Source organism: Peromyscus maniculatus, chromosome 9, assembly GCF_049852395.1.
Source record: "Peromyscus maniculatus bairdii isolate BWxNUB_F1_BW_parent chromosome 9, HU_Pman_BW_mat_3.1, whole genome shotgun sequence".
Taxonomy (NCBI): Eukaryota; Metazoa; Chordata; class Mammalia; order Rodentia; family Cricetidae; genus Peromyscus; species Peromyscus maniculatus.
This window is the reverse complement of record NC_134860.1, coordinates 68,669,642-68,690,416: the sequence shown is the minus strand read 5'-3', so window position 1 is coordinate 68,690,416 and position 20,775 is coordinate 68,669,642. Positions and strand designations below refer to the sequence as shown.

The following is a 20,775-nucleotide window of genomic DNA, read 5'->3' as shown; positions in this document are numbered from 1 at the left end:
ACTTTGCATGACGCCAGCTGTACCGCCGACTCTCAGAAGTTCTGGGGTTGAATGATGAGACGATGGTGCTGAGTGTCTTCATAGGAAAAGTGTAAGTGTTGTGGCTCACCGTCAGCAAGAGGCCCTGCAGTCCTGTTGCAACTGTGCAGTGACCCAGGCACTGTGTTGCCACTGCCTTGCTATTCCAGCCTTGATCGTTTGCGTCAGAGAATTGTGCATTTGAGTGTGTGACACGCTGTGCTTAGAGATATGGCCCGGCCCCAGAGCATTCCAGGCTTGTGTAGAATTTTACCGAATCTTCTCTTTAGCCTTTGGAATCACAGTTGAAATCCTGTCAAGGCATTCATAAAATGGAGCTCCTCCCTGGTGATTGGTATTTGTCCTCTCACTCTCGGTCATTGAGCTGTCCGGGATGCCCAAAGTAGGCATTTGTTTTCTGGTGCTGATTTCCATTAGGAATGCCTGCCCAACCTCAAGGGGAGAGCTTCACTCTCCCATGGGCTTATTCTTCTCAGGAAGCATCATACCCTCCAGGAGTCTTGAGTTTCCAAAATCTACTCCTGCTGTTGGAATGTCTTCAAAGTTGGTGCTCCTAATTGGCCCTTTTCTTGTTTTTGTTTCTGTTGTTTTTAAGTTATGTCCCTTGGTTACATTTTCCTCTTTTCAGGAGCTCAATTTATCATAGCACACACTAGGAGTCAAATAATAACCCAGGGCTGTGTGCAAAGTACCATTTTGCTTCCTTGCAACTGTCCCAGCCTAAACACTGATACCCATGAGCTGGTTACTAATTTAAGATGGAAAAAGCCAAGGGGGTCTAAAGGACTCTGCCAGCCAAGACCAGAAGCAAGGGTTACTAGAGTTCTGCAGCTGACAGTGGATGGTGCAGGTGCAGAGGTGCATACGTCTGCATGTTATCACTGCCGCAGAAATCTCTTACCCTTGCTGCAGAAATCAGCCCTGGAGTGCCCCAGAATTCCAAGGGCCTGGGTATGGGCCAGTGTAGCTTTGGAACCAAGTAGTGAAGATTATCTGAAGGATAATTTTTCTAGTCAACCAAATGTAAGTACAGAGATTTTATACCCTTTTTTTTTTTCTTGTGGTCGTGATGTCTGTGAATTGGTGATACAGATGTATGCTGACTTTTGATTGATGAATTTCTTCTTTCATCCCTTAAGGAAATCAGGTGCAACAAAAGTTTCTCTTGCTTCTTTTTTCTTTTTTCCCTCCAGCATCACCAACTTGAAATACTGGGGGCGTTGTGAACCAATCACCTCCAAGACGCTGCAGCTTCTCAATGACCTCTCCATTGGATATCCTTTAAGTGAGACTCTGAGACTCTGAGCAAGTTAGAAAGTCACATGGTTTCTGCTGCCACTTTAACTTGGGTGTAGCTGGGACTCAAGTGTCTTCTATTTTCCTAGGAGCCAAAGGCAATAATTCCAAGTCCCTAAAAGTGAGGCTCAACCCAATATAATAGTTGACTATAGACATATCCCTGACTGATCCTAAAATTCATAAATACTAGGAGACCTGGGACCTGGCTCACTGGTATGCTCTCTGTAGCTAAGCTCTTAGCAAAGCTTCATCCTAACACTAAGCTTTCCCCCAGTAGTGGCCTGGAACCCTTGATCTGAACAACATCTGCTGTGAAGTTTGGATTACTCCACAGTTGGGAGGGAGCCAGTAAGTGCAGAAAACACTGTACAATTTCCCCAGCAACTTTTTCTCACAGTCTTCAAAGACTGTCATAGCTAGTCCCTTTCTAGATAGGAGAGGAGTCTATTCACAATGCACAGTGGTTACTTGCGCAGGGCTTTAAGGCATAAAGTCCCTCTTGAAATCCTGCCAGGAGGAGCTGCTCTGGGATAGTCTGACTCTGAGGAGAAATTGCTGTGGTACTGATTTTCTTAAAAGTAGCAGTTTGGTGTGAGTGTTCTCTTATTAATCAATTAAGTACTAACAAACACTTTCCTATTTGGCATATTGTGCTCCTGTGGTTTAGAAAATAAGATGTCTAGGGAAAGCATGCTAACTCTGAACATGTCTTAGTGTGTGCCACACTTTCCTTGACTGTGTCCCTTTGTCTTTACATACAGTAGTGTAAGGAAGCTAGTGAAGCTTAGCGCGGTACAGTTCATGCTGAACAATCACACGGTGAGTGATCGCGGCCCTTGTCCTGTCTGTTCTCCAGCCACCCACATAGCACTTCCTCAGCACTGCAAAGCAGCTGCTTCAGTTGAGGCCCTGGGTCCTGCAATTCTGCCAGATTACACTCCCATCATCAGAGCTCCTCAGGATGCCTGGGCTGTACCAAAGTCACCTCCTGCTGTATATACTCGGGATAAGCCAGTAGTAACAGCCATGATACCTTTGAAAAATTAAAGCATCCGTGTATCCTTAAAGAGTGACCATGGGGCCGCTAGTGTGCAAGGGCTCAGTAATTCTGAAATTACTGACTTCTATTCTACCTCTAACCCATGTTTTTACCTTTTTAACTTGTTTTCTTTTTTTTAATAGAGCGAGCACTTTTCATTTTTGGGTATTAACAATCAGTCCAACCTGACAGACATGCGGTGTCGGACTACCTTCTACACAGCACTTGGGCGTCTCCTCATGGTGGATTTAGGTACTGCAATGAACTCTAGTAGCTCAAGTCATCTGGCCCTGTACTAAATTTTTATCTGAGGACAGAGTAGTAGATATGGGGGACCTCTTCTCTGTTGTTTCAATAGTAACAAAAACATCTGAAATAACACCCTCTTTTCACAAAAAAACACACCATGCTGTCATGCTCCCTGTACTGGAATAGAGTAACAGTATGCAACCAAGTTTTAATCTTGATGTGCCATGGCTTTCAAATTCTCTTCAAGCTAGATGCAGTAGTGTGCACCTGTTATTCCACTAGATGCAGTAGTGTGCACCTGTTATTCCACTAGATGCAGTAGTGTGCACCTGTTTTATTCCACTAAATGCAGTAGTGTGCACCTGTTGTTCCACTAGATGCAGTAGTGTGCACCTGTTATTCCACTAGATGCAGTAGTGTGCACCTGTTTTATTCCACTAGATGCAGTAGTGTGCACCTGTTTTATTCCACTAGATGCAGTAGTGTGCACCTGTTGTTCCACTAGATGCAGTAATGTGCACCTGTTTTATTCCACTAGATGCAGTAGTGTGCACCTGTTTTATTCCACTAGATGCAGTAGTGTGCACCTGTTTTATTCCACTAGATGCAGTAGTGTGCACCTGTTGTTCCACTAGATGCAGTAATGTGCACCTGTTATTCCACTAGATGCAGTAGTGTGCACCTGTTATTCCACTAGATGCAGTAGTGTGCACCTGTTGTTCCACTAGATGCAGTAGTGTGCACCTGTTGTTCCACTAGATGCAGTAGTGTGCACCTGTTATTCCACTAGATGCAGTAGTGTGCACCTGTTGTTCCACTAGATGCAGTAGTGTGCACCTGTTGTTCCACTAGATGCAGTAGTGTGCACCTGTTATTCCACTAGATACAGTAGTGTGCACCTGTTGTTCCACTAGATGCAGTAGTGTGCACCTGTTGTTCCACTAGATGCAGTAGTGTGCACCTGTTGTTCCACTAGATGCAGTTATTTGGGAGACTAAGACAGGAAACCTGGGTTTGAGACGAGCCAGAGCAATATGATAAGATCCTTGTCTAAAAGAACTTTTTCGAAGACTATAAAATTCTCTCTCTCTGACAACCACATGTGTAAAATAAGAGAATTATTGAGATTCTTAAGTGCATCTTGTTGGCGAGAACCACCTCCACCCCACACTAATAAGCAGACCCACCTTACCCAGTCAACAGAGGTTTAATTAATTATGTAGTCTTCAGTGCATGGGAACCAGGGAAGTTCAGTCACCTGAGTAGCACTGGTGGTCCAACTAATAATCACGAATGCTCAGTGGTGTTTGCTGTTGTGATTTTGAGCTATTTTAATCTACTCCTACTCAAATGAAACACTACTAAGGAAAGTGCATGTGATTAAAGCCTCCAGAAGCATCTCGCCTAGTTCTAACACGGCAGCCTTGGTACAAACCAAACAGTATGTAGTACCTTGTGCACATGCAGGTCTCTGCTAACATTTGACTTTAATTACTACTAACACCCATTGGGATAGTAAAGGGAGCCTTTGGATTGCCCTGGGACAGCCACCTTTTTCACCCCATCTTATTTCTCAAGCATTCACAGCTTGGACTTGTTGGCCTCAGAGTCACACCTAGGGTTGTTTCCCTTGCAGGAGAGGATGAAGATCAGTATGAGCAATTCATGCTTCCACTCACGGCAGCGTTTGAGGCTGTGGCCCAGATGTTCAGCACTAACAGCTTCAATGAACAAGAGGCAAAGGTGAGTCCTCCACCTATGAACCAGTTGGCTTCCGGCTAAAGGCAGAGCCTGGTAAAGCTGGGATTGGGCAGCTGCCAGCTGCTGAAATGGTGCAACTTATCTACAAACTATCCCCTGGTTGGCATATGAATCTCTTGTGCTCTTGAGAGTTTTCAGTTGAAGGTCTGGTAGTCATAAAGCCTATTCATATTAAAATGTATTCGTAAACAGTGTTTGGGGATTGTTGTATACATTTTTAGATGTATCAACATGAGGTTACAGTTTTCTTACCGTCTTTGGAATCACTGTTATATCTTGAATAATGTCCCATTTTAATTTTTAATGGTGTTTATTAGTGATTTCACTGTTTTTCTAGACCAGTACCAGGTAATTCGTCATTGCAAAAAAAAAAAAAGACTATTTTATCTGTGTTTTCTACTCTTACCTTTGTTTTCATACTTTTCTTGAGTTAATTCAGTTCTTTTCAGTTCTTTCTTGCTGTAAAGCTGTAAAACTATAAGAGCCTTTAGTCATATTCCAAAAGTTTTTCTTTGAAATTTTTTTAGTTTGACAACAGACTGTACTATCTTAACTATTTTACATGTATAGTGTTACATGTTTCTCCACTATCATGAAACAGATTTTCTCTTTTTTAATTGAAAAAAAAAAAAATGTTTTCACACCATGTGTTTTGAGTACATAGTGTACTCTCCCCAGCTTCTTCCAGATCCTTCCCACCTCCCCCACCTACCCAAAACAGATTTTTCAAAACCCCAAAATTTTGATAGATGCCATTTCATTATCATTGAGTTCTTTGTAACTCCTTATTTCTGTGAAGATTTCTTTTGAGGGGCCTAGCAATTATGGTTTCATGGTAGGGCACTTAACTAGGGTACTGGAAGACCTTGTTTCAAAACCCAGCACCACAAAACAAATACCGTAAGAGATTAGTCTTTGAAATTCCATAGTCCATGCATAGGGTTTTGGGTTGAGTTTTTTGTTTTGTTTTTTGTTTTTTATTATGTATAGTGATCTGTCTGCATGTATGCCTGCAGGCCAGAAGATAGTGCCAGATCTCATTGCAAATGGTTATGCGCCATCATGTGGTTGCTGGGAATTGAACTCAGGACCTCTGGAAAAGCAGCCAGTGCTCTGAACCTCTGAGCCTTCTCTTCAGCCCCCATGTGTAGAATTTCAAGTCACTTTTTTAGTTCTTGATTCTGGCTCTCAGAATCATTTGATTGTTACTCTCCTGTTTTTACTTAATACATGCTTACTCTCCTGGCCTGTAGATACCCATACCAAACTAGGAAGACCTGAGGATGTTAGTGTTGGTAGTAATGCTTTCTGCAGTATTCCTAAGGACACCCAGGCTGAGCAGAGAGACACCAAACAGCAAAAGGGTGTTGATGAGAGGGAAATGTGAGGTTTGACCTGACAGTTTATCTTGTAAAAGCCTCTAGAGTCAGCAAGGTAGATCAGTAGGTAAAGACATTTGCTGCCAAGCCTGACAACCTGAGTTTAGTCTCTGTTGCCCACACAGTGAAGGGAGAGGACCAACTCCTTCAGGTTGTCTTCTGAAATGCACTCTGACATGGATATGAGTATACATGTGTATGTACACACAAAAAATAAATAAAATGTTTAGAAACTTTGTTAATTTTGAAAGATAGAAATCTAAGAGACTTTACAGCAAGGTAGTCAGAGAACAATAGCACTCTGTATAACTTTGTCAACTTTGTGCTTGTGTTCGGGCATCTGAGTCATTCTAAGGGGAGTGATTTTACATAACATACCAGTTAGTTAAGAGTATCAGTGAATGCTAGCTCTTTTCCATCATCGTAGTGCCATCCAAAGCAGGTAAAATTACCTAAAGAAACCAGGCTGACCGTAGACTATAGTTGTCACCCATTATTTCTGCCATGGCCCTTGTAACAAGTCTTTTAGATTGATTTATCTCAGGCTAGAAAGTTAAGCTCATGGTATCAGCTCAAAGAGAATTGTTTGCTTAAAGGAGACTATTCGTAGTGTAGTATAGCAGCTTTTGCTAAACAAGTCAACATCCTCAAATTCCCAGGGATTTCAATAATAGATTTTTAAGGCAGTTGTTCTATTAATCAGGATGCCCAAGTAGAAATTCTATTGAGAAAGAGAATATTAGATTTATAATTTGCAGGGGGTGGTTGCACATGCCCCAGAGTATATATGGAGGCAGAGGACAGCTTTGTGGAGTCAGTTCTCTTCTACCTTTATGTAGTCCAGGGATCAAATTCAGTTTACCAACTTACACAGAAAGTACTTTTCCCCCTGAGCCGTCTTAGCAGTACCAGAGAGGGAATCTTGATGCAAACTGCATCTCTACTCTGAGAAGCAGCATGACCGTGGAAAAGTTTCGAGGCCTTGTCAGAAAGGGAAAGTATGACGTCTTACAGCTCCAGCGTTGAACACAGGAGTCTTATTTCTCGGTACTAAGGATCCAGGGAAGGTACCATGTTCACTTCCTCTTGGTAGAGTGTTCTTGAGTTCCTTTAAGATAAAGAACTCTGGACATAAGCCTTTTCTGCCTTTATATAGCATTTTCCCTTTTGAAAAACTGAGTTATTGTGATTTCCTTATCTTTACACATCTCTTTAATGTCTTAAAATGTACCGTCCTTGAGAGTCCTTTCCTAGCAGACAATGAGGCTATGGATTCAAGCTCAAGTATGGGGAGCAAGATAGCTTAACTTCATTTTTCTCTATAAGGAGCCATAAGCCATACTGCTTTTCTGAGTATAGAGTGTGTGTGTCCCTTATGTGAAATATCTGGGCCAGAGATATTTGAGATTTCAGGGCTTTTTTTGTTTTTTTGAGATTTTGGTATATTTGCATATATATAAAATGAGATAATTTGAGAATGGGATGGGACCCAAGTCTGAATACAAAATTCACTTATGTATCACATCCACCTTATGCACGTGGCCTAAAGGTAACTTTGTTTTTTCTATTGATCATGGGGACTTTCTTATTCTTTTGCAGTGCAGGGAACTTAGGGGACACAGCACTGACCTGTCTCCCCAGCCCAGTAAGTCTGTATGAACAGTTTCATCATTTACTGGACACACTGAAAAGTATTTTGTATTTTGGAGGATTTTGAATTTCAGATCTTGTTACAAGAAATCTCTAGCCCATGTATCAAGTTTCTAAAACTAATTTTCCAGGTGAAAAGATTCCATTCTAACATGAAGGAAATGGATTCAGAATATTGGGGGAGGGGGTGCTGCGAAAGGAAGACTTTGATTGCAATTGTGTAAAATTCCTATCAGAGGGTTATAGTTGGGGTGTTTCTCCTGTTTCTACATCCTGTTACAGAGAACTCTTGTTGGCCTAGTGAGAGACCTGAGAGGGATAGCTTTTGCCTTCAATGCCAAGACCAGCTTCATGATGCTCTTCGAATGGATGTATCCTGACTCCTACTAGAAACCTATTGCACAGACAGTAACTGGAGTGAAGCTATGTGTTGGGAGTGCGAAGGACGAGGTTTGGGGAGGCGAGAAAATGGTTTTCAAAAGATCTGCTAAAAGTTGCAGTGGGACCAAGCACCAATGTGGAACTGCTGCACATGAATTTTACTATGAGGAAGCCGTGGTGGTGCAGGCCTTTAATCCCAGCACTCAGGAGGCAGAGACAGGAGGATCCTTGAGTTTAAGGCCAGCCTGGTCTACAAAGCAAGTGCCAGGACAGCCAGGGCTGCACAGAGAAAACCTGTCTCAAAAAAACAAAAACAAAAAACAAAAAAAGGAAGGAATCAAAAAGAGAAAGCCACGTGGTCTCCCATGCCTGTAATTCCAGCACTTAAGAGAGCGAGACTGGGAATCATGACTTTGAGGCCAGCCTGGGCAACATAGCAAGTTCTGTCTAATGAAAGTAAAGGCAGAAGAGAGACATAAAAAACTTGTAGATCTGTCTAGGAAGAAAGCCTTAACTTTACTGACCTTGTGACGTTGGCTCAATCAGTCATCAAAATCTGAGGACTTGTTTTTCCGATAGTTTCTTCCAACATAAAAGAAATAGTTGATCTCTTGTCGTGTAAATGGTAAAGTATAAATAAAAATATGGAATATGGGGGCTGGAGAGATGGCTCAGTGATTGAGAGTACTGACTGATGTTCCAAAGGATCCAGGTTCAATTCCCAGTATCCATATATCCATATGACATGCAGTCAAAATACCAAAAAATAAATTTTAAAAAATAAATATTTAAAAAATAGGAAATACACTATGTTCTTCAGAAGAAAGGCACTGAGAATTGAAATGTATCTCTCAATGCCTATTGTATGGATGTATGTTTGCTTATTTGCATGCATGGAGAGAGAGATTGCACACATAGAAAAACTCCCCAGGATAGCGGTTAGCAAACAAAACAGAAAAATAAAGAACTGTAATATGAGTTTGTGCTTGATGAGCACTGAAAAATTATTTAAACTCTTTCTTGTGGCTTCAGAATATCTTCCTTAGCATCTCCTTTATAGCTATCCCTCCTACATGCCAATTCTCCAGCGGGCAATTGAGCTCTGGTACCATGACCCAGCCTGTACCACACCTGTGCTCAAGCTGATGGCTGAATTAGTTCATAACAGGTAAGCGGGATGGTAGCTGCTCTGCTGCTTGAGAACCCCTAAGGTGATTCACTTTCTTGTACTCTGGGCAGATTGGGGAGCACTGCTATCAAATTTGAAAGCTCTAAAAGTGTATGTGTTCTTGTTTGAAAGAAGGATACTGCCAGCCACACAAAGCCATTGCTGTCTACAGGAAATAGATCACCAGATGAGCTCAGGACATCCTCTTTTGTGTGTTTGTTGGGGGGTTGTTTTGAGACAAGGTCTCACTAGCCCAGGTTGACCTTAAATAATATATAACTGAAGGTGACCTGAACCTAATCTTGCCTCCTCCTCCTGGGTGCTAGGGTGACAGGAATGTGCCAACATATCTGATTTGTGCAATGCTGGGGATCAAATCGGGGCTTCCTGCATGCTAGGAAGCACTTACTAACTGAGGTAGATCCCCAACCCAGGGTATCTGTCCTCTTCCCCTACCACCAGGATATCCATTCTTAATAAGAAGGAAACTTGGCAACCAAGATTTTGTTTTCTCCCCTGCCCAAATATACACAAGTTGACATTTGATAATGGTAGTCTGTCCATTTTAGAGTAGTGATATATAAGAAAGATATACTGTTTTAAATACCTTTTTTTTTTGAGATCTTATTTTATTTTTAATTATGTGAATGGGTATGTACATGAGTACATGTGCCTGCAGAGGTCAGAGGCATTTGGCTACCTCCAAAACTGGAGTGTAATTACAGGTGGTTTTAAGCCACCTGATAGGGACGCTGGCAACAAAACTCAGGTCCTCTACAAGAACAGTACATGCTCTTAACTGCTGAGCCATGTCTTCAGCTCCTAAACCTTTTCTTAATGTGTGGCAAGCGGCTCAAACTTAGGATCCTAACACTCAGGAAGCTGAGGTAGGAGGATTGCCACGTTTCAGGCTAACCCAAGCTACAAAGTGGGATCCTGTCTCAAAACAGCAGTGTGTAAAGTGGTGAAGTGTTTGCTATGCAGCAGGAGGACCTGTGTTTGTATTCCCAGCACCCACATAAAAGTTAGGGATGGCTATACATATCCATAACCCATACTGAAAAGAGAGATAGGCAGATTCTCATGGTGCGCTGACCAGCCAGTCTAGGCAGAACACTGAGCTCCATGTTCAGTAAAACACTTTGTCTCTAAATATAGTAGTGGAACCAGGCATGGTGGCACATGCCTTTAGTCACAGCACTCAAGGGGCAAGGCAGGTGGATCTCTGTGAGTTTGGCTAGCCACAGCTATATAGTGAGACCCTGTTGCAGGGGGGGGGGGGGGGGGCGGATGAAAAGCAGTGTAACAAGAACTCCTGATCCAGGCCTGTGGCCTCCAAACACATAGGCAAGCACACATGTACACACACATGCATATATCATCACACACATACACACACACACACACACACACACACACACACACACACACACACACGAAGTTGTGTATTAGCCTAACTGTAGCTAGACCAAGATAATAAAAAGAAAAACTCAATACACCAAATTTTAGATTTGTCTTACATTTTAGAGCAAAAAGAAAAAAATAGTGCCTTAGCTTTGCATTTGTGGGTATGTTAATCAATTTCTCATGATACTGCTGAGAATTTTTAAAACTGCTATAGTAAGTGAATATAATATTCAGAGGGGCCATAACCTCCCATGAAGCCTACATTCAAGAGCTAATCATTTATAAAATAGTTATCTGAGAGTACCCAGTCTCTGTTAAGAAACTTCTTAGCTATTGTGGACAGAATCTCTGCCCTCAATTGATGTAACATATGGTAAGAAGGACACTAAAAACAAGTAACATGCTGGGCAGGTGGGTTGCTATGAATTTGAGGTCAGACTAGGCTATGGTGAGTACCAGGCCAGCCTGGACTGCAGCATCAGACCCTATCCCCCCAAAAACTTAAAAAGTACGGAAGAGAATTTTAGCAGTGATTAAATGTTATTTTAAAAGTAATAGAATTGAACCGGGCGGTGGTGGCACACAACTTTAATCTCAGCTCTCGGGAGGAAGAGGCAGGTGGATCTCCATGAGTTTGAGGCCAGCCTGGTCTACAGAGCAAATTCCAGGACAGCCATGGCGGTTACACAGAGAGACCCTGCCTCGAGAAACTTAATTTAAAAAAATATATAATAGAATTGAGAAGAGTAGGAAGGAAGTCAAGGAAAGCCTCTCAGTGAAGCTGATGGGTTTTTTTGTTTGTGTGCTTCTTTGTTTTGTTGGTTTTTCAAGGCAGGGTTTCTTTGTGTAACAGCTCTGGCTGTTCTGGAACTCACTTTGTAGACCAGGCTGGCCTCAAGCTCACAGAGATCTGTGTGCCTCTGCCTCCCCAAGTGCTGGGATTACAGGTGTGTACCACCACCACCCTGCTGAGAAGCTGATCTGGCATCTGAATGACAAGATTCTGGTAGAACTCCAGGTGAAAGCTGTTGTAAGCAGTTAATACTACTGTAGACACCCTAAGATAGTTAAGGCTTGCTGGAATTTGAGACAGAGCACCACCTCTGTGGCTGGATCATGGTGAGCAAGCAGAGGATATAGAGGAAGTCAAGTTTGTGGGCAGAGGTGCCTTGGTACAGCAGTAAAGGAAGAACAGACATTTATCCTCACTGCAATAGGAAGTTACTAAGCATTTCATGCAGGTTTGTCGGTGATCTTGCTTACTTCATTTAAGGGTGTCATTCTAGCTGCCTGCCATGTGAAGAATAGACTAGTGAGGCAAGAGTGGAAACGGAGAACATGTAGGAAGTGAGTGGACTTGAGCATGATTAGACAGGCAGGGGTGGGGTGTCAAGAAGGACCTCTGGATCTTGCAGGCCTTAACTAGTCAGGTGCCATTTAGCTCCAAAGTAGCTAAAAGAGATGTTCTGGCTCATGAACAGTCAAGAACCAAAACTGAGATTATTGAAATGTATTCTCCCTTGCCTGATATTTGAGTGTTAGAGCATTCCAAGTCCCTTAGTGTTCTTCTTAGAAAGTGGTAATAGTGTCTACGCCCCTCCGTCTCTTGCCACCGAGACTGTGGGTAAATGCAAACAAAAACTTGTGAGTTAGTACCAACAAATGACTGGTAGAAGCTATACCTTAAAGAAAATTGAGAATTTTTAAAAGGCTTAATTTTGTCTACAGTCCTGTTGTTTAGTTTGGTTTGGTTTTATTTTAATGTTTTCATTGTTTGAAGAGCAGAACTTGAACCTAAAATGGTGAGCTTTAAGAAAAAGCACCATCATTGTATAAAAAGTATGGTTCTTCCCTCGGTGGAGCAAGCAGTTTGCAGCAGTAGTAGAGCACCAGTGAGAACCTAGAATATCCTGTTCTGTTCTACCAAGAAAAACCTTTAACTTTTTGTCCTTCTGTATTTTCTGCTCAGATCTCAGCGACTCCAGTTTGATGTATCATCTCCCAATGGTATCTTACTTTTCCGAGAAACCAGCAAGATGATAACAATGTATGGTAGGTACTTTAGAGAGGCATGTCCCTGGAAGTGAATCCAACTGTGTGTGGTCTCAGGTTAGACTAAGAGTAGCCAGGAGAGCATTCCCATGGGGTGCTGTGTTCCTTATATATAAGTATGAGACTGCTGGATGTCACCAAAGGCCTGCTGAAATATGTTGTATATGCCTGTGTATAGGACAGTTGGGATGACTTAAACTGTGAACGCTTAAACTATAAACACAAATGCCTTTAATCTCAGTACTCAGAAGGCAGAGGCAGGCAGATCTCTGTGAGTTCAAGGCCAGCCAGAACTACATAGTACAACCCTGACTACAAAAAAGTATTATGAACATGGTTGTATAAATACTTCCTGTGTTTTCTCAGGCAATCGTATCCTGACACTGGGAGAGGTGCCGAAAGATCAGGTCTATGCTTTGAAGCTCAAGGGTATCTCCATCTGCTTCTCCATGCTAAAAGCTGCTCTCAGTGGGAGTTATGTCAATTTTGGGGTCTTCCGTCTCTATGGAGATGATGCCTTGGAAAATGCCCTGCAGACTTTCATCAAACTGCTTCTCTCTATTCCTCACAGTGACCTCCTGGTAAGCCTAAGCCCCATTGGCAGTATCATGCACAGATCATGTTAATTTTTTATGCCTATGACTACAACTGAATGTTTTTTCTAAGAAACTTCAGCTTCATGCCTTTAATCCCAGCACTCAGGAGGAAGAGGAAGGCAGATCTCTGAGTTCAAGAACTGCCTCGTCAACGTCAAGTTCTAGGCCAGAGAGAGCTATATAGAGATTGTGTCTCAGACAGACAAGAAACTGCAACCTTATTCCTTTCTGCTATAACTGTGTCTTTTGTTTTCCCAACTGAAGAAACTAGTTTATTAAAGACCTTTTCCCTTTGTGCTAAAGTACCAAATGATTCAACTGATTTTCTTCCTTCTTTTTTGCCCAGGATTACCCCAAGCTCAGCCAGTCCTACTATTCACTACTGGAAGTCCTGACCCAGGACCATATGAACTTTATTGCAAGCCTGGAACCTCATGTCATCATGTACATCCTCTCTTCTATTTCTGAAGGACTTACTGCACTTGGTAAGGACCAAGGTTGTCTGGTGTGTGCCACTTACCAGTCTCTAAAAACATTGCTGCTGTAAAATGTTGGCCTTGACAACCCAATATGATACTCATGGTATAGTCTCATCAAGCAAGTGCTTACTGGTCCTGGCTCAGGTACCACTGTGTGAGATATTCAGGATACAGTGACAGAACATACTTTTTCCTTACAGAATTTTTCATCTGGTGGGTAAAACAAATACCTGAATAGACAAGACACATGGCAAGTGAATACAGAGGAATAAGTAAGCTCCTGGCCCTGAGAAGATGGGATCAGGGAAAGCCTGGCATCAAAGTATACATGTAAAAGCTGGATAGGAGGTCCATGACAGTTGCAGGCACAGCAAGACTAACATTTATAGGCAAGAAGAAACCAGGAAATCCAGCTGGCTTATGAGGAAGGCTACAGAGAAATAAAGTCAAGCTGAAAATAAGCAGAAACAGTGTGCACATCCAGCAAGGTCCCCTGGGACGTATTAGAGGATCAGTCCTCTCTCTTGAGCATAGTAGAAGCTGTAGAAGTGTTTCCTCAGCTAGTTCCCCGTTTCCCTCCTAGTCCTTTCAACCATTTTGGTATTAGGCTGAGCAGTCATGAGAGAAAGGACTTTTGAATTATCTATTGTGAACTATTCACACCTCACTGCCATTTTCGTGATACCTCCATTCTTCTTTCCAAGACAAAGCCATATCTAGGATAGTCCATCCCCAAGGTATCAGACCTTGCCTTGGGAGCCTGCCTACACATTGCCCCGTTCCTCAGATAAGCTGTGGACCTCCCCAAGATGCTTTAGAGATAAGGGCCAGTACATAGCCCATTCTAACCAAGGCCAATGTGGGCAGGCCATATAAAATTGGATTTGACGATGCCCTCCTCCACCAGTAACTCAGGCTCATACTTCAGACACCTGGGTTCTATAGCTCTTTCTATTTCCAGCAGTATGGTTTTAGATGAGTCTCATTATCTCTCCAGGCTGGTGTCTCTGTTGTCAGAAACCATACTTAACCTCCTAGAGTTCTCAAGAGCATATATTAAAGTATTTATAAAGTAGTGATGGCCCATGCCTTTAATCCCAGTACTTGGAGCAGAGGCAGATGAATCTCTTTGAGTTTGAGGCCAGCCTGGTCTACAGAACTAGTTTCAGAACAGCCAGGACTACACAGAGAAACCCTGTCTTGGGGGAAGCATTTAACAAAGTATTTGGCACAAATATAGCACTTGTTGAATAAGATTTTTTTAAGTGAAATAAAATACATTAAGCCAATAATTTAGTACTTACCATTATGTATTACATTCCATTTCAAAGTTAAACTGGGCCTTGTGTGTACTCAGTAGTGACCTTGGCTGAGCTCCCAGTCTAACCACATAATCTTAGGGGATTGCAGCCAGTATTAATCTGTTTGCCCAAGTCATCCGCAGCTCAGCATTCCTGCTCTCCCACATCTTTCTTCCAGACACCATGGTATGCACAGGCTGCTGTTCCTGCCTGGACCATATTGTGACATACCTCTTCAAACAGCTGTCACGAAGCACCAAGAAAAGGACAACACCCCTGAACCGGGAGAGTGACTGCTTTCTGCATATCATGCAGCAGCATCCAGCTATGATCCAGCAGGTAAGGAATCTGAGGGTTAATTGGCAGTGGTGGTGTGTCCCGCTGTGGATGAACTCCTGCGAGAGAGGGAAGGCCAAGCCAGCTGATGCACATCTCACTATGTTCGTGTTCTTAAAATGGCAGTGGGTTTTGAATTTTCTAGATCTGAAAAATAACTGAAATGATCTGAGTGTCATCTACCCATGTCCTATCTCATGAGCACTCACTTCCATGAAAATTGCTCTTCTCCCTCACTGCTGGGAAACAGAGCATAAGTTAGCCACACCTAGCTTTCTTAGAGCAAGAATACAAGACAAAGCTGGGAAGTGGTGGCACACACCTTTAATCCCAGCACTGGGAGGCAGGGGTAGGCGGAACTCTGTGAGTTTGAGGCCAGCCTGGTCTACAAAGTGAGTTCCGGGACAGCCAAGACTGTTATACAATGTGTGGAGGAAGATACAACACCAAATAGATAAGGAAGTAGAAGTCAGTAATATGGCGAATGTTTAAGCTGATAATGTCCAAGCCAGTTTCACGACTGCTCACTGCTCTCTTAAATAGCAGTAAAATTATTCACATCTTAATCACACTCTCAGAGTGTCATAAAGCTCTCTTCTCTAAGACCAGTACTTGGAAATAATAGTACAAGGAGCTTTTTGCCTGCTTAAATTTTGTATGCTTCCCCCCATCCTATTCCCCACAAGTCAGAGTGAACAGGGAAAGACTACCTATAAATAAAAGTTTACCATGAAGATTTACAGATATTTTTCTAGTTTACCCTGCATAGAAGAGACCTGTTTAGGCCGGGTGGTGGTGGTGCACACCTTTATTCCCAGCACTCAGGAGGCAGAGCCAGGCAGATCTCTATGACTTCAAGGCCAGCCTGATCTACAGAGCTAGATCCAGAAAAGGCGCAAAGCTACACAGAGAAACCCTGTCTCGAAAAACCAAAAAAAAAAAAAAAACCCTGTTTGGAGCCTGTCCTCCTACTTAATGTAGCTGCACGCTAACTGGATCTCTGCCTTCTTGCTGCTAGATGCTGTCCACGGTGCTGAACATCATCATCTTTGAAGACTGTAGAAATCAGTGGTCTATGTCCCGACCCCTACTTGGCTTGATACTACTTAATGAAAAGGTAGGCAAGGACCAGCAAGAGGCTCAGGAGATAGGTACTTACACCAACCCTGACAGCCTGAGTTCAGACTTTTTTTTTTTTTAAATTAAATCTTTATTTTATGTGTATGGGTGTTTTGTCTGCATGTATGTATATATACCACGTGTGTGCCTGGTACTCTTGGAAGCCAGAAGAGGGCATTAGAGCCCATGGAGCTAGAGTTACAGATGATTACAAGCTGCCATATGGGTGCTGGGAACCAAACTGAAGTCCTCTAGAAGAACAGCCAGTGCTCTTAACTGCTAAACTATCTCTCCAGCCACCACCCCTCCCTTAGGAGAGAGTGTGTGTGTGTATGTGTGTGTGTTGCTGGGTGTAGTGGTGCACACTTTTAATTCCAGCACTCAGGATGCAGAACCAGGATGATCTTTCGAGTTCAAGGCCAGTCTGGTTTATAGAGCAAGTTACAGGACAACCAGATAGTAAGACCCTGGCTTGAAAAGAAAAGGGGTCTACAGAGCTGGCTCAGTGACAAGTGTGTCTGCTCTTCTTCCAGATGGACCAAAGTTTGATTCCCAGCCTCCACATCAGGCAGCACTCAACCATTTGTAACTCCATCTCCAAAGAGTCTGACACTTTTCTGTCATCTGAGGGCACCCAGACACACACACACACACACACACACACACACACACACACACACACACACACAGAATAGTAATAGAAATAAATCTCTGAAAACAAAAAGAAAAGGTAGGAATGCCAGCTCCTGGCCCAGCCAGAGGTTTATAAGGTAATAAGCCTTCACATGGCTGTCACTTGGCAAGGAGGCCTGGGGGTATGGGCCATTGACTAAATGTGTCCTGTTCCTACTTGCCTATTGAAGTCTGCAGTCAGATTTGGCAGCCTATGCCTAATATCCCAGCATTTGGGAGGTGAAGGCAGGAGGAGCAAAAGTTTAAGGTCATTCACAGCTACACAGTGAGTTTGAGGCCAGTCTAGGCTACATGAGACCGTTTTAATAAAAACAATCCACAGGTGGCAGTTAATGGGAAGGATGAAGGAGCACTCTCCCTTAAGTAGTGAAAAAAATCCTTTAAAGGGAAAGTTGTCCCTTAGACATCAGAGCACCTGAGACCTACACTCTAGATCCAGCTGTCACAAAGCCTTGCGATTCCCCTGAAAGGGAGTCCGAAGCCAGGTCTGGTAGCACATGCTTACAGCTCCAGCACTTGGGGAGTGGACAGAGAGGCAGGTAGATCCAGAAGTTGAGGGTCCTGATGAGGCCAGTGTTTGAACTGTGCAGTATATATTGAATTGTAGTAGACACTGCCTTCCTTGAAGAACATTCACCTGCCTTCTCTCACCTTCTGTTTTGCTCCTTGACCCACAGTATTTTTCTGACCTAAGAAACAGCATTGTCAATAGCCAACCACCAGAGAAACAGCAGGCCATGCATCTATGTTTTGAAAATTTGATGGAAGGCATTGAGCGGAATCTTCTGACAAAAAACAGAGACAGGTAAGTGTCTGGGTCTTGCCATCAAGTACTGTTATTTTTTCAGACTACTGAGAAACAAGGGCAGTTCCATAAACATTTCTGTTCACCAGATATGATCTACCTAAAGCAGTCCTGTCTCATAGAGAGGCAAGCTACATGTCTGGTTTAAATTTCTCCATGACAAGTTTTAGTAGTAACCCAAAACATCTAAAGTTATGTCAGTGTATGTTTTAAAATTGAGAATGTAAACTTTATTTTGCTAAATCTTTAAAACCATATATATGCATATATATTACACTTAATGGCATATCTAAACTGAGATGCTAAGTTTTTGTCAGAAACACCTAATCTGAACTACATTTCATAAACTTGACACAGATTAATAGATTCCTGTACCCTGGTTATGCCAAACATACTTGGAAGTTTTCTAAGAAATTAATTAACTATCTAGATTATCTTCATTATTTAATTCTAATGAAAGCATTTTAATATAAGTGATTAGGCTGTGATGGGGAACTGAATTTAAATATTATTAAATTTGATTCAGCTCTCAGTTTCACTGGCTCACTAACCATCTGTGGTTAGCAGCTTCCATATTGGAAAAACACAGCTCTGTATCTTCGGTCTTTTAGCATTGACTTCCTAAGGTTAATACCCATCTCTTGTCAAGCAGTTAATGTTGCCTATGGTGCTGCCATGAGCCCAGCATGGCCCTCCTAGCTCCAGGTTTGACCATCTCTGGCCTGCTGAGAAGTTGCCAGGCAAAAGTAGAAATGTAAACAAGGCTACCTTTCCCTAATAGTCCTGAGACTAAGGCTAGCTGATTAGACACAGTTCCTGTGCTCTGCTTCTCAGTAGCTATTTCTGTACTTAGGATAACAACATTTTAGGCAAAGACCTTTCATTTCTACCTCCTCCCCCAAACCACATGCATCCTTTCTGCAGGTTCACCCAGAACCTGTCAGCATTCCGTCGAGAAGTCAACGACTCAATGAAGAATTCCACTTATGGAGTGAATAGCAATGACATGATGAGCTGACAACTCTTGGACTCTACCTGTACAGAGCAGCGTCCCTTTGGTCTGGTCCAGAGGTTGAACAATTGCAAGGGAGAGAGCCTGGCTGATCCCAGCTCCTTCCTCCAGAGGTGTGGGGGAAATGGCAAAGGTCAACTAGCTATTTCCCCAAGAAATAACGGGGGTGTGCGTGCACTCACTAAGGGCAGGGCGCTGCTGGTTCCTGGGGGACTGGGTGGGAAGGGTGGTGGGAGGAGACAGAGACAAACGTCTGAGACTCCAGCCCCCTCCTGGGGCCACCCAAGCAGGGAGAGCCCAGTGTCCTGCCACAACCTGCCTTGTATAAACATGTACATTTTTTCATAACATTTTGAACAAGGTTTATATTGACTCAAGTTTAAAAACAAAAGTGTGACTGAAAAATTTTTACAGAGTCTAGTGCACCAATGCTGATGTGAGGGGTTATGTATGGTGAGTGAAGAAAAATGTGTATTGTGGTGGCCTGAAGCTTTATTGGACAAGGATGTGTGAAAGTGCAGAGATATATTTAGTGACACAGTGTAGAGAGGCAAAAAAAAAGGAAAAACTCCAAATGTATATTTTTTCTTAATGCCCTTCCCCACCCCCGCCCCCAATGATGCGTTCCTGTTGCTGTAGTAACCCTTGTTATTAGGAACTCGGAGCCATGCGGGAGCACCATCCTCCCCATGCATGGATGCTGCCCTGGGCCCCAGCCTCCTGCAGTAACAAACAACTCCAGCTAAAAATGTCTGGTGTTCTGATCGCTATCCTTTCTTCCATTCTACTTAACCCTCATCCTTAGACAGATGCCTCTTGCTGTTCAAAGTTGGATGTATGTCTTAGGATTCTTGGTCTCTGTAGGAGACGATGGAGAATTGAGCCATTTGCTCTCTTGTTGAGCAATTTGCATGAGTCCACCAGAGGCCTGATGTGTGTGGCCATAACTTTGTCTTCCCCAGCCCTTGAGGCAGTGTGTGTGTGTGTGTGTGTGTGTGTGTGTGTGTGTGTGTGTGTGTGTGTGTGTGTGTGTGTTTATGTATGTACCCTGCACTCATGAATGTATGAACTGGAGGAAGTTACTACAGAGGAGAGGTTCTTAATAACAAGGTCTACCTAGCATGAAGTATTTAACATTCTCCCTTGAAAAATATACATTTTTATAAAATAAAAACCATAATAAATGTTTTGAATATTAAAAAAGAAAAGCTAACCTACAGAGGAAAATTCAATGGAGAAAGCTATTTGCCTTGTACTTCCCCACAACTGTTGCTGCTAGTTGTACACTCTCTAGTTCAGCTCTTACCCATGGGACATTAATCAATTAGGTTTTATTTTATTTTCCTCAACCCTCACAAACAAGCCTGTTAATTTCCTTCTCCTCTGGCGACTGTGTGGTGAATCTTTTCTTGCGTGATCAGGTTGCGGATAGACTTGTAAGGGTGTTTGCTGCATACAGTGTAAGCATTGTGACCGCCAATAAACTTCAGTGGTTTCTACTGACCTGGTTTCAGCAGTCAAGTGTAGTGTGTCCAGGGATGTGTCTCACTTAAACACATGGAGATAATTTAATCAATCATGCTTTCTTTTTTAAAAGCCACCGGATACAGAAGTCCCTCTGCCTTAAAAAATTAACTCACTGTATCTGACTCAATTCTTTAAAAATATGACTGGTTCAGCGAACATACTTGAAACATAGTGTATTGCTCTCCAGAGTTGTCAGAATGAGGCCACTCTTCCTCTTTTCAGGTCATGAAATGACTCCCTGCATATAAGCAGTAGTTGAAAGCCCCATTTTGTTAGTCCTTCCATCTGCTTCTCTGATATAGGCTGGGCTTCATTTATCAGGCCTTGAAAAGTTAGAGGCAGATGTTTCTCCTGGAATACCACAGAATGCAGGGGCAAGATCAAGCAAATAAAGAACACTAGTTTCTGGGATTATGGCCCTATGCTACACAGTGCCTTCAGTAGGAGGGATCTCCATTGCCCAGGACCATTGAAAAGCACAAA

The 20,775-nt window shown here is 42.7% G+C and overlaps 1 protein-coding gene across 2 annotated transcripts in view; it reads left to right on the top strand.

The window, feature by feature from the left end:
* The window catches only part of Xpo7 (exportin 7), a 44,246-nt gene extending 23,978 nt beyond the window's left edge, over nucleotides 1-20,268 (top strand). For both annotated transcript variants that reach the window (XM_076545339.1, XM_076545340.1), the window contains exons 15-28: nucleotides 18-91; nucleotides 1,233-1,316; nucleotides 2,097-2,157; nucleotides 2,521-2,629; nucleotides 4,263-4,369; nucleotides 7,699-7,787; nucleotides 8,858-8,965; nucleotides 12,342-12,424; nucleotides 12,791-13,005; nucleotides 13,367-13,505; nucleotides 14,979-15,139; nucleotides 16,155-16,253; nucleotides 17,626-17,753; nucleotides 18,678-20,268. In XM_076545339.1, the coding sequence (XP_076401454.1) occupies nucleotides 18-91; nucleotides 1,233-1,316; nucleotides 2,097-2,157; nucleotides 2,521-2,629; nucleotides 4,263-4,369; nucleotides 7,699-7,787; nucleotides 8,858-8,965; nucleotides 12,342-12,424; nucleotides 12,791-13,005; nucleotides 13,367-13,505; nucleotides 14,979-15,139; nucleotides 16,155-16,253; nucleotides 17,626-17,753; nucleotides 18,678-18,771 (1,551 nt within the window). In that variant the 3' untranslated portion in view covers nucleotides 18,772-20,268. The remainder of the gene's footprint in view (nucleotides 1-17; nucleotides 92-1,232; nucleotides 1,317-2,096; nucleotides 2,158-2,520; nucleotides 2,630-4,262; nucleotides 4,370-7,698; nucleotides 7,788-8,857; nucleotides 8,966-12,341; nucleotides 12,425-12,790; nucleotides 13,006-13,366; nucleotides 13,506-14,978; nucleotides 15,140-16,154; nucleotides 16,254-17,625; nucleotides 17,754-18,677) is intronic.
* Nucleotides 20,269-20,775: the final 507 nt, after the last annotated feature.